Below are 13,419 nucleotides of genomic sequence, written 5' to 3'. Positions count from 1 at the left end.
ACATCTAGGAATGACTTTGAGATGAGTAAGCAGTGTGCTATTAGAATCAAAAACATATCATTTTGGGCTGAATTCAGAAATATAGTTTCCAAGATTGAGGAGGTAGTAGTCCCATTGTATTCTATCCTCAAAATTGGAGTATTTTTCAGGTCTGGTAGCCACAATTCAAGAAAGACATTGATAAGCTAGAAACTGTCCAAAAGATGGTAAATGGAATACTGAAACACCTTGAGTTCATATCATATGAGGATCATTTGAAGAAACTACGGATATTTCATCTGGAGAAGACAAAACTCTGGGAATATATGTAGGGTATATGAGAAACCAGACATTATTGTGTTTTCAGGTTTTTGGAGGGCTGCCCCTGGAAGAGGGATTAGACTTATTCCAACATAATGGATGGAACTTGTAAAGAAGTGATTAGAATTAATGTCAGAAAATTTTTTTTTAAAATTATTTTTTCCAATTACATGTAAAAAATTTTAACATTCATTTTTAAGAATTTTGAGTAGCAAATTCTTTTCTTCCCTTCCTCTCCTTCCCCTTCATTGAGAAGACAAGCAAATTGAGATAAGATTATGTATGTGCAGTTATACAAAGTATATTTCCATATTAGTTATAACAGAAAACAGACTAAACCCCCCCCCCCCAAGAAAATTTTTAAAAATTAAAAAAAAAACTTTAAAAAAGTATGTTTCCATCTGCATTCAGTATCTTAATTAATTCTTTTTCTGAAGATGGATTACGTTTTTCATTATGAATCCTTCAGAATTGTCTTAAAATTATTGTATTGTTCGAACTGATGCTGAGTGAAATGAGCAGGACCAGGAGATCATTATATACTTCAACAACAATACTATATGATGACCAGTTCTGATGGACCAGGCCATCCTCAGCAACGAGATCAACCAAATCATTTCTAATGGAGCAGTAATGAACTGAACTAGCTATGCCCAGAAAAAGAACTCTGGGAGATGACTAAAAACCATTACATTGAATTCCCAATCCCTATATTTATGCACACCTGCATTTTTTATTTCCTTCACAAGCTAATTGTACAATATTTCAGAGTCTGATTCTTTTTGTACAGCAAAATAACGTTTTGGTCAGGTATACTTATTGTGTATCTAATTTATATTTTAATATATTTAACATCTACTGGTCATCCTGCCATCTAGGGGAGGGGGTGGGGGGGGTAAGAGGTGAAAAATTGGAACAAGAGGTATGGCAATTGTTAATGCTGTAAAGTTACCCATGTATATATCCTGTAAATAAAAGGCTATTAAAAAAAAAATTATTGTATTGTTGAAAATAGTTAAGTCATTCACAGTTGATCATCTCACAGTGTTGTTAATATGTTGTTCTTGTTCTGCTCATTTCACTTTGCATCACTTTGTGTGAGTCTTTCCAGGTTTTTCTGAAAGCACAGGAAAAAATCTTATTAATAGTTGTCCCGAAGTGGAATGGGCTGCCTTAGGGGGTGGGGGTTCCCCCTCCTTGGAAGTCTGAACAAAAGCTGGATGATCGCTTGTCGAGCATGATAGAGTCTGGGTTCTGTTTGTGTATGGGGTAAACGAGGTGGCTGATAAGGTCCTTTCCACTTCTCAGATTCTGTGATAATCTGGACAACATCCAGAGAAAGATAACCAGGTTGGTGAAAAACTATTGAAAACACTGGGGCTCTTTAGACTGGAGAAGAGAAGACTGGGTAACTTCACAGCTGAAGCATGGAATATGGAGGGATTAGATTTATTCTCTTTAATCTCAATGGACAGAACAAATAGCTATGGATAGAAATTGCAAAGGGGCCAATTTAGGCTTGATCCAAGGATAAACTTCCTACCAGTTAGTTTTCTGAAAATGAGATGGGTGGCCATGGAAGGATGATGGATTTTCAAGCAAAAGAAGTAGCATGTTCTGAGAAGCAGTGATTTGGGAGTCAATTTAGGTTATATACTAGTTTAGTCATCTATTTACCTGTGTGACTTTAGCAAATTTTAAAGGAACTTAATGATCTTGTAGCTCTGCCTCTTAGGAGTTCAATAAAATAACGTGATTCAGAGACATTCTGATCCCTCTGCTTTCTTTTGAGATGAGAGAACTCTCCATGGTAACATTTGCAAAAGGCAGCCAGCCCTTTCTTTTCAAGAACCAACAATTACTTTAAACATTATTGATATCTTTTTTGTTCGTATCACCTTAATTTTAATTGCCAAATATATTCCTTCTCTTCCCCGCCCTCTTCTCTCCTCCCTCCCTTCCCCTCTTTTCTTCTCCCTCCCTCTCCCTGCAAATTGTTCCTTGTAATGAAGAATTAAAGAAAGGGAGAAACACAGTTCAGCAAAACTGATCAGTAGAGTCTAGCAGCCATAATCTCTTGAAGGAAGAGAGAAAAGTGTATTTTCTCATTCTTCTTTCCTAGGGCTAAACTTGGTCATTATATTTGTCTTATAAAGTCTATATTTCCGAACCAAAACTCATTACCTTTTATCCTCAAACATGTTCCTTTTCCCAAGTTTCCCAAACCTATTACTGTTGAGGATATCACAATCTTTGCATACAGAGTGTCATCTTTAACTCCTCACCTTTACTTATTACACATATCCAGTCTGTTGTCAGATTTTATCATTTCTATTTTCACAAGATCTGTCTTATATAGCCCCTTCTTTCCACTCAAACTAAGGTCCTTCTTACCTTTTACCTGAACTATTACCATAATCTCATTAGTCTTCCTATCTCAGATCTCTCCCCTTCTCTTTCTCTCCTATTCCACTACCAATGTGATTTTTTTTATAGTGCTGATTTGACAGTATTGTTGCTGCTCCCCTTCCCTTTTCCTATCATCCCCATGAACTCTAGTGGTTCACTATTATCACCAAAATCAGATGTGGTACTTAAAACCTTTCAGAACCTTGTTCCTTCCTTTTTCTCCTTTATGTATTCTACAATTCAGATATACTGGCCTTCTGGCTGTTCCTCATATACAACACTCCATCTGAGCTTTTGCACTGACTGTCCCCCATTTCTGGAATGTTCTTCTTCTTCACTACTACCCCATAGCTCCCATGGTTTCCTTGAAGACTCCACTCAAATTCTTTCTATATCAGGCGTCCCTTCTCTATCCTCTCATCTTCTTCCCCTCACAACTTCTCCTTGCTAGTGCTTTCCTTCTGAGAAATATTCTGTATATATCTTGTATGTAATAGTTTTTTACATGTTGTCTCCCCTATTAGAATATGAGTCTCTTGAGGGCAGGGACAGTGTTTTTACCTTTCTTTAGATACCCAACATAGTGCCAGGCACATAGTAAATGTTTAATAAATGCTTATTGACTGACTGACTGACTGAACAAATTATTCTTCCTTTTTTAAAGTTAATTTTATTTTTCCAATTGACAAAAATCTACCTTCTTTCCTTCTAATTCCTCTTTGGAAAAAATAAATAACATCATTCATATAGCATTTTAAGGCTTGCAAATTGCTTTACAAATATCTAATTTTCTCTTCACAACAACCCTGAGAGATAGGCGCTATTATTATAATACCCATTTACAGATGAGGAACTGGGCCCAGAGAATTAAATGATTTGTCCAAGGTCACCCAGCTGGTAGTGTCTGAGAATGGATTTGAACCCAAGTAGTGAGTTCTATTTCTGATTCCAGACTTTTTGCTCTATACATTGTGCTCCCCACCTGCCTAAATGATAGCTAAATGGTAGCTAAATAATAGCATTTATGTAGTATTTTAAGGTTTACAAAGCTTTTGCAAAGAATTACATAGATTAACTCATTTGAGTTTGAAAAAGAAAAGCAAAATCCTTGTAACAAATTTGCAGAATGAAGCAAAACAAATTTTTTCACTGACCATGTCCAGAAAAATATGTCTCAGTCTTCCCCCTGAGGCATTTCTTAGGAGGTGAGCATCATATTTAATCATGATTCTTCTGGAATTGTGACTAGTCAGTGTAAGGTTAAGGGATTTTCTTAGCATCTTACCATTCTCTCCATCTTCCTGCCGCTGTTTTCTTTCATTTTTATTTTAATTTGCTTGCTCTGTGTAGATGCTACTCAAGGAGGTGCAGTTGTTGAGAGATCGTCTGTGTGTTGAGGATGATGCCAGCGCCAGTGCTGCCGCAGAGAAACTCCTCCAAGTCTACAAGCAGCTGCGCAACCCAAGCCTCATCCTGCTGTGATCCCTGGCACTGGTAGGGCACCTCACACCAGAGGCTCCCCTCTTCTTATGGAAAAGAGCTCTGCCCCTATCCTGGGTTCCTCTAGAGAAGTACGCGTGAAGTCATCTTGTCTTTTTGAGTTGTTTTCATTTGTCTTCTATTTTTTAAAGACTAGCATTATGTGGGCAATTTTATAAGATGAATTTGATCCTTGGCAGGATCTGATTCCAATTTTTACCATATATCCTGAGTATTTATGTTCCTTAGATATAATCCATTGAAGACAAGTGTCTCCAGTTCAGACTCTTGCATAATAGTATATACAATGTAGATGTAACTTGCTTTCATGATGCTTGGGTACCCACTTTGCTACCTGAAAAATAATGTATAAATTAAATCATTTTGAATGTAGTAGGAAAGCTCATTATTTAAAACTAGTAGATCCAATTTTTTTTGTGACATCCTCCCATATATATTGGTGTGTGTGTGTTTTCATGCACTTGGGTGCACACCTGAGGAAGGGGGACTCACTTTAGGAAAATATATATATATTTAAAATTAACTTTAAATAAGATGTGATTTCATCTTTCCATTGACTTAAATCCCAGCTTCTCTGTGCGTTAGTATATGGCCAAAAAAAAAAAAGCCTCCTAGTGGCAACCTTCTGGTGATAAGCCTTTTCAAATTAAATGAGCCAGTTCTCTATCAGCAGGCAAACACTACATCACTGGGCTGTACTTAAAGCCTTTCTGCTTGGTAGGACTTTATTGAGATTGTACTCTGCCAGAATAGCCTTTCCTGGTATAACCTTGAGAACCTAGGCTCAGTCCTCAGAAGGACTTCATTAGAAGTATGTATATATGTGTTTAATTATTTTTCCTTTCCTCTTACAGGTTCTTTTAAGCAGCTCTGACATCTCACCTCTTGACTGCTAGAAAATCTTCCATATGATCCCAAAGAGTGGGATTGAAGATATCCTCTCCGTTGAGAAGCCAAGCAGTGTGCAGTAATAGAGGCTGTGGAAATCTTCTGACAACCCCTCTGGGTGGGGACGTCTAAGCCTGATGAGGGCCCTTTCATGCCAGAGAAAGGTTTTGAGGGGTGGATCTGTTTTTAACTTTTTTGATATTATACAACACCAGAGAATCAGCTACCCTGTCCTGAAAAGGAACATCTAGCCCTGCTTAGAGCAGGATTCATCCCCATTCCCACTCACACTTCCCATTCCCTGCCCATTTGCTTTCCCTTTGGGTAACTGAGGCTGAAGAGTGGTGAGTGTTTCTGTCATTCTTAGGATAACTGCCCCATGCATGAATGGTTCTTGAGCCTTGTACCCATGGCATGATGAGAATAGGTGACGTATCTTTTGTGTGTTGCCTGTGAGTGCTAGTTTAGCTTCTGATGTTCATAGCTCAGCAGTGGCTTTGTGTTTCACAGTGGAAAGAACCTGTCATTTCAACCCACGTTCATAGTTCTCTGTAACAGTGGCCAGAATACTAAATAACTCCATATTTAGTGATGTAGAAACTTAGGTCTCTAGCACTGAGTCATTTTTCTGGGGATTCTCTAGGGGTAGTGCTCTGGACAAATGAGTGACTGCCTATCTCTCTTGCCTCTCCTGTTCTTTCTCACTATACCCTCAGGCAGAGATACCTGCCTGCTGTTTTCCCTAGCCCTACACACTTCCAGGGTCCCAGGTGTGGGATAGGTTTTTGTATGTTATTTAATTAATTATATAAAATAGAAAGGAAAAATGGGAGGGGAAAAAAACTTTACCTGCATTTTTTGCATTTTTCTCTAGTGGTGGTTTCAGTTGGATTCATTTCCTTCCTGTTTAAAGTGCCAGCTCTAACAAGAAAATTGCTGTGGCTGTTAACCCACGATCTGTCATGAGAATAATTCTTTTCCACTGAGTTTCTTCAGGTCTTCCTTGCCTTTTTTACCCTGCTCTTCCCTTTCTCCCATACTCCCACTGCAATATTTGATATTTGGCAGCTCAACTTGAATTTCCACTTTCCATCCTCCTTCCTTTTCTCTTAGGCTTCCCCTTGAGTTCTATGTACCTCACAATTAAAGTAGTGGCTGCCTGAAAAGTTACTACTCTGCATGAATAATTGAGCCCCTTTGCTCTGCTCTCCGTGGCCCAAGGGGCCATTAGGGAAGTCTCTAGCACTTAAAGGATGAAACCTAGGCAGAGGAAGCAATCACTCCAGTGCCCTCATTGTATTGTGCATTTCATGTCCATAAACATAAATCTTGATGTTGAACTACTTGTCTCCCAAAGTATCTGGTCCCTGGGGTCCAAGCAGGTTAATGTAACATCCTTCCCTGTACCCTACAACTCTGAAAGTGTTGGGGGAACAGAAAGGTTGTAGAGTAGTCTATACTCCTAGATCAGAAAGGCCTGGTACCACAACACAGACTGGGGTGAGAAGTTTCTCTTATCTTGGCTTGTACAAGAGAGAGGGCGCTCTTTCTCATCAACCTCCCAGATCAGGCTCTCCTTCAGAAGCTTTTTGTGCCCCAAAAATGTTTTTGGGGGGTCTGTGAGTAGATGCCCTTACTGTTCCCAGTTATCTATCTGGTGGTTTAGCATTACAGGGGAGGGGGAGAAAAGAGTTGGGCCAATTGGAAAGAGACTGGAGTCATCATTCTGACACAGATGAAATTACAGAATAGCCTGGGCCTTCTGATAACTCCCTTATCCCCATGTTTGCTTTGGAGACTGCAGCTGGCAAAGTAGGATTTCCCACCAGCAGAAAGAGCCCTTCCCATTTATGTATACTCACCATGCCAGCTCTGGCTATTATGCCATATTTGTATTTGAGCTATGGAAAGGTTCAGTCCTCCCCCTCCAAGATTTTATGACCACAAGGACCTTGAATTTTCTCAATCAACCCATTTCCACTCTGCATCTGGGTCAGGCTTTTTTTCTTGAGGGCTTCCTCTATGTTGACTCAGGTCTCCTAATTGACCACACATTTAATCCCTCTTGTTTGGCCATATCAGAAATTTTGCTAACGCATATTGGTTCTTAATCTTTTTAATGTTGTAGATGCCATTGGAATTGTAAAGAAGCCTTGGATCCCTTCTCAGAATCGTGTGTTTAAATGCACAAAATAAAATACATAAAGATTAAGGGAAATTGATCACATTGAAGTAGCTTATAAAAAGTTTAAGAAACAAGTTCATGAACCCCAGGTCAATAAACGTAGCTAGAGAGAGAGGAGCAAGTAGCAGCCAGGGAGAATACCAGAAAAAACCAAGAATCCAAAACAATATAGGTACCTTAAATGGAATAGGTGACCAAAAAAACCTCCAAGGGCCTTGGGCATCTTGCATCTGAAAAGATTAAATTTTGGGGGACTACAGTTGAATTTGTCTGTGAGAATTATCCACCCCATTGCCTTTCATAATGCGTCTTTATTTGTCAATTCAGCAGTTTTGAATCCCAGGGCTGACAAATCTAGGTCTCTGGGTCTTTTCAATCACCCTGCAGGGCTAACCTAATTGGATTTCAGCCAACTGCCAGGCAGATCAGCACTCAAGAGCCTGAGGAGAGACAAGTTACATGGAGCTTCCTAAGATATAATTTGCTGGTGCCTACTGTATGTAAAGTGGTCTGTGTCCTTACAAATGGGCTCTGCTCTTGTTAGCTGCAGTAGCACACTCCCTTATCGATTGCCCATCAGCAAACTGCACTGCTAATGAAATACCCAACACTATGCAGGAGGCAGAAATGAGGGGGAAGACAATAGGATGTGTGAATAATCTTAAGTATTGCTTTCTAACCAGAGCAAGGTCCACAGGGTGATCTCCAGCCAGTCCCCAGTAATTGCCAGACATCCTTGGTTTGAGAAGAGGGACGAGCTTCCCCAGGATGCAGCTACACACAATGAATGAGACAGGAAGTGATTTTTCCCTAAAGCCAAGAAGTGGAGCACAGATGGGAACTAGGTGGACTCCCTCTGAGCAGGGAAGGAGTCTGTCTCCCAATTTCATAGGCATTCTAACCTCACTACAATCTGATTCTCTTGGCTGAGCTGGAACTGGGAGCTTGCTTGCCAGCTGTTGACCAACTGCTGTAGCAGAATTTGTGTCCAAAGACAAATGAGTTAAGAATGATTTGGGGTTCCCTTACCTCCTAGGGGGCTGCCAGGGAAACCTGAGTTCAAGTTATGCTTCTGATATATGCTGACTTGGTGGCTTTTAGCAAGTTACTTAAACTTACTGCTCCAGTCAACTTTCTTAAGTTTCCCAAGTTATAGAGAAGGTGTTGACCTGCACTACACTACGACAATTTCCTTACCTGAGAATTGCCTTTATTCACGGAAATCACAGATCCACTTCTAATTATTATATATGTACTTCCATGTACTAACACATATGTTGTAAAACTTATGCAAAAAAGTAGACATTTTAAAAGGATGAGATGCAAATGAAATATTTAATCTTAGAGTCAATAGGAAGCCATTGGAATTTGAGAAAGAAGTGAATCTTAACCCTAGCGTTAGGAAAACCATTGGTAGCTATGGAACGGATTGAAAAAGGGAAAAACTAAGCAGGAAGATGGATTAGGAAACGATTGCAAAAGTCCAAGTAAGAGGTGATGGAGGAGTAGGGTGGTGCTGAATTAGAGTGGAGATGGTGGGATGAGAGGGGAAAGCCTGTGAAGAAGATGGAGATGGAAATAACTTCTGATCAGTTGTTGGTATACATAGGTGAGGGAAAATGAAGTTGATAACATCTAGGTTTTGAGCCTGGGTGACTGGAAAGTGGTCCCCTACTGAAGTAAGAGATATGGAAGAGGGGTGGTTTGGGAGCAAGATGAAATCTGTGATGCAGCTTGCTTTGTAGTATGTAAAACGATATTCTGCTCCACTGAAAATGAAAGGGCTGGGTAAGAGGGTCTTCAGAAAGAGCCCAGCAGCGGAGAGTGCAGCTATGAGGTAATCAAAGAGACAGGATCTGGTGGGGAAGTTTTCCTTTGCATACTTTAGACTCAGTACCTGAAGTACTGAAGTACCTGAAAGGCCAATGCCAGGGGGAACTAGTAATGTAGAAGAGAGAAGTGTTGAGTGATGGTGTGTAATAAAGGGGGTGGTGTGGATATGTCCTATGATTGGCTATTACTGGCAGAGCTACTCATCTACCCACATAGTAATTACCATGCAATTTCTGAAGTCATGCCACAAAGCCCACTTTGAAACCTTAGAACCCAGCTTTTTTAACTAGTTTGTGACCCTGCTTTAGAAGACAGAAATCCAAAGTGGCTGCAAGGAATATCATTAAGGGACTGATGATGCTTGAGTCCCATCAGTACGACCAGAGTGTTATATGCTTTTCACCAATGCCCACCCAATGGAGAAAGTTTGTTAGCCTTTAAAGGGGAAGAAAGCTCTAGGATGAGCTAGCAAGCAAACACAATCCCTTTGTGTTTGATCCTATTAACAGTCTTTTGAGTTATATTCCATAGCCATTCCTGCCTTCCCTTCTCATCCTCTACACCAAAAAAATTCTTCCATAAAATCTTAATTTAAATTTCATGGACAATTACATGTATTCAAAAATGTAATAGGGCAAATGAAATTTTCAACACTCAAATGTTTGCAAATGGGAGGATAATAACAAATGTCCTATTTGTTTCCATGTTTTTCACTAAGATATTGTCTTAATTTTACAGAGCCAGGATGTCTAGGTTTTTGTTGTTCTGCTTTCTTCACTCTGCCATCATTTCTTCATCATGTCATCATGTGTCTTCTCATTTCTGTTAATTTATCCAGACATGTGGGGACCTTGTAGTATAGCATTTCCTTTCACAGATGCAGATCAACTCATTAACAATTTAGAATCATAAGCTCATTAGACCTAACCACTATGTATGGTGCATGAAAAGTGAACTAGATTCAAATTCAAAGAATCTGTGTTCAATATCTAGCTCTGATGCCACCTGCCCAGTTTTGAGTAAGACATTTAATCTCTCGGTTTCATGACTGGATAACTTCTGAGTTCCTTTCACATAAAAATGTGATCCTATGACTTTAGGGTATTAAATCCTCAACCATACAAAACACATTCCTCAACAATCTTGTTGGGTATGTAGTGCTTATCATACCCATAAACTCCTAAACTTAGAGCTGGAAGCCATAGTAGAAGTCATTTTCCATGCAGACCTTCTTCTCAGCACTCCAACTTTGGAAGGTGGGCTGTGTATTAACCTCCTGTTGAAAATATTCTGTGAGTCTTAACTATAGCTCAGAGCCTCACCCATGCATTTACCTCTTAATAGTTAACCAATAAACACAATTAGCTCAAAATAGTCATTTACTAAGATAATATCTTAATAATAGTAAACATTTCTGCCATTAACCTGAGGCAAGCTTTCCCACAGCTACTTCAAAGATAGTGGAATCAGAAGGTACACACAGAGGACATTAATAGAAAAATACATATAGCTGTTGCAAATCATGTTTCAGATCCTTAGGAGAGGATATATACTTTCTCTTCCAGAGTGGGATATCTCTGCTGGGCAAGTCATTCCTTTGGGTCTTCTCCTTGATGTTGCAGTGTCTCCTAATGGCCATATAACTTAAAGAAATCATCCTACCAAACCTTTTCAAGAGTTGGTTTCTTCCAGTCAGCTCTTTTCTCTTCAGCCAGAGCTCACATTTCTGTTTCTTCCTATATTCAACATCCTTACCAGGTTTCCCCAGCAAATCTGTCTTGCTGGGGAGTATGGTCAGACCAAAGCTTTGGTCAGCTAATGGGTGGATTCCTTCATTCCATCCAATTTGACTGAAGAACATTTTTATACACCATAGAGACAATTGTATGAACGCTGCATTTCATTTAAGACCTAGGTTGCTTGATGTCTCTGTTAGCTTGCTCCGCTCCTTCTGTAATTTTGTCAACTGAGCTGGAGAGAGAAATCATTTGATCAAAGATGCTCTGATCAGTTTCCCCCCACCCTCATGAGAATCAAGTTTACAATGTACCAGGCACTGAATGAATGCTGAGGATAGAAAGAAAAAGCAAAAACAGCCTCCTGACCTCAAGGACCTTATTCCAAACTATATACAGATGAATAGAGGCCCATGGATGTCAAATAGTTTTTCTAAAGTCATATATGTAGTAAAGTAGCAAGGCTATTTTTTATAGGCGAGAATCTTTTTATAGACTTTATAAATGAGAAACTTGTGGATTTGGTTTTTAGAGAGATCCTGAACCATTTGGCAGCAAAATTCTTGAATCAAGTAAACCTGACCAGGCTAGATGATTAGGAAAAAAACTAATTTGTGTATTGATGTGAATAAAATAAACAACAAGAATAAGAAAGTAGTTTATTGGAAGCAAAATCTTTATATTAACTCAGATGGAGGTCTGATATCCATGATATATAGAGAATTATCACAAATATATGATCAAAAACCACAGTAGTGTGGACAGAGGACATTCAAACACTAGGCTAATATTCCTATTCACCTCCTCACCTCCTAACGCCTTAGTATCATCCTCCATTCTCTTCAGTCTAATATAAGAAAAAGTAACCTTTTCCTCTCTAGCATCTTCTGCATGAAGCTGTGATCCCTTTCCTTCCTATGTTCAGCAGATTATCCTCTTTTTCCCAATCTTTAATCTTTATAAAACTGGATTCTTCCTTGCTGCCTACAAACATATCCAAGTGTTTCCCATTTTTAACCCTCATTAGTTCTACCATTTCCTGAAGCTATTCTCCATCTTGACTTCATTTCTCAGCCAAGCTTCCTGAAGAAACTGCTTATATATGCATTGTCCCTACTTCTTTTACTTCTCACTCATCACACAACTGAAACTCTACTGCCTTTAAAATTATCAGTGTACCAAAATTACTAATCTCTTAATTGCCTCTGCCCTTAACTTCCTTGAGGTTTGTGGTATATGACCTTATATACCATTCTACATAGCCTCTTTTCTCTAGAAACTAAAAAAAGAGATTGTATCCAGGCCAGATATACTGTTCCAGATTATATATCACAAGCAGAAAACAGGACTTCTCACCTGCTTTAATTCTGGACAGTGTTTCTGTTAGTGTAGCTTTTAACTTAATCATGTTAACTTTTTTGGGTTGCAATGTCACACTGTTGATTAAACTTTTGTAGACCATTAAAACTGCCAGATCTTTCTTTCACAAAAATTTATCTATCTAGAAACTATCCTGCCCCCCATCTCTTGCAGTCCACACACCCTTTTATTTCCAACTTCCTAAAGATTAATTATTTAAAAAAAAAAAAAAAAAGCAAACCTCTTTAAGGTTTGCAAGATTTTTACAAATATCTCATTTTATCCTCACAATAACCCTAGGAAGTAGGTGTTATTTTTATCCCTATTTTATACTTGAGGAAATTGAGGCAGACAGATTTAAATGACTTTCCCAGGATCGCATAAATCTGAAGCAAGATTTGAGGCTTCCCAACTATAGATTTAGTCCTCTGTCCACTGCACAAACTCATGAGAACACAACTCATTTTCTCAAATCTGACCCAAAACTTAGGCACTTACACACTCTTCATCTGCCCGTCTAGCTGCCTCTGCCACATCTCTTCCTTTTTCTCAGGCAGGAGACGCCTGACTTCAGACTTCTGGATCTTCTTACCTACTAGCTCCCAGATCAATCTCCTTATTTTTTCTAAGAGTTTGGGACCTGAATTATAGTCTCTGTCCCTTTCAAATGCTGCCTTGCCATGTGTCAATGTTCCCTCAAACATCTTTGTCTCTCTGGATCTTAACCTACCAAGTCTTATGACCTATTTTTTCCCTTCTACCCCAGCTAAATACAATGAATAGTCACAACCCTTGATCTTGCCATCACCCATTCCTCTATCTGATCATAGCATCCTATCATTCCATTTCTTCCCGTTCCTCTCTCTAAATTTATTCTTTGTCCAAGATTTCCAATCTTGCTATTACTCAGTACTTTCCCAGACCATCATCTCTTTTTGGCTTTATTTTCCTGTTAACTAGTTCAATTCAATATTATCCTCTGCTTTTGAATCCCTTGTTCCCTTGTGCTTGAAACTCCAATTCAGGATTTCTCTCACCATCTTTTACTTTCTATTCAAGTACTGCCGGATAGAGCTAGAAAAAGTTACTCCTTTGTGCTGATTGGGCCCTCACTTTTTCCAGCACTCCAGTCCTGCATCACAAATGAACTGTTGGACCCATTGGACATTTCAAACTGGTATTTACAATTCTATATGTACATGACGCATA

At 39.0% G+C, this 13,419-nt stretch overlaps 1 protein-coding gene across 2 annotated transcripts in view; it reads left to right on the top strand.

Moving 5' to 3' along the window:
* The window catches only part of FAAP100 (FA core complex associated protein 100), a 36,363-nt gene extending 23,898 nt beyond the window's left edge, over nucleotides 1-12,465 (top strand). For both annotated transcript variants that reach the window (XR_004233788.1, XM_012548595.3), the window contains 2 exons: nucleotides 4,060-4,203; nucleotides 5,064-12,465. Coding sequence is in view for 1 of the 2 variants with exons in the window: in XM_012548595.3 (XP_012404049.1) it covers nucleotides 4,060-4,191 (132 nt within the window). In the remaining variant the exon portion in view is untranslated. The remainder of the gene's footprint in view (nucleotides 1-4,059; nucleotides 4,204-5,063) is intronic.
* Nucleotides 12,466-13,419: the final 954 nt, after the last annotated feature.

The sequence above is a fragment of the Sarcophilus harrisii genome, chromosome 4, assembly GCF_902635505.1.
Source record: "Sarcophilus harrisii chromosome 4, mSarHar1.11, whole genome shotgun sequence".
In the NCBI taxonomy this organism is placed as follows: domain Eukaryota; kingdom Metazoa; phylum Chordata; class Mammalia; order Dasyuromorphia; family Dasyuridae; genus Sarcophilus; species Sarcophilus harrisii.
This window is presented reverse-complemented; position numbering and strand designations above follow the sequence as displayed.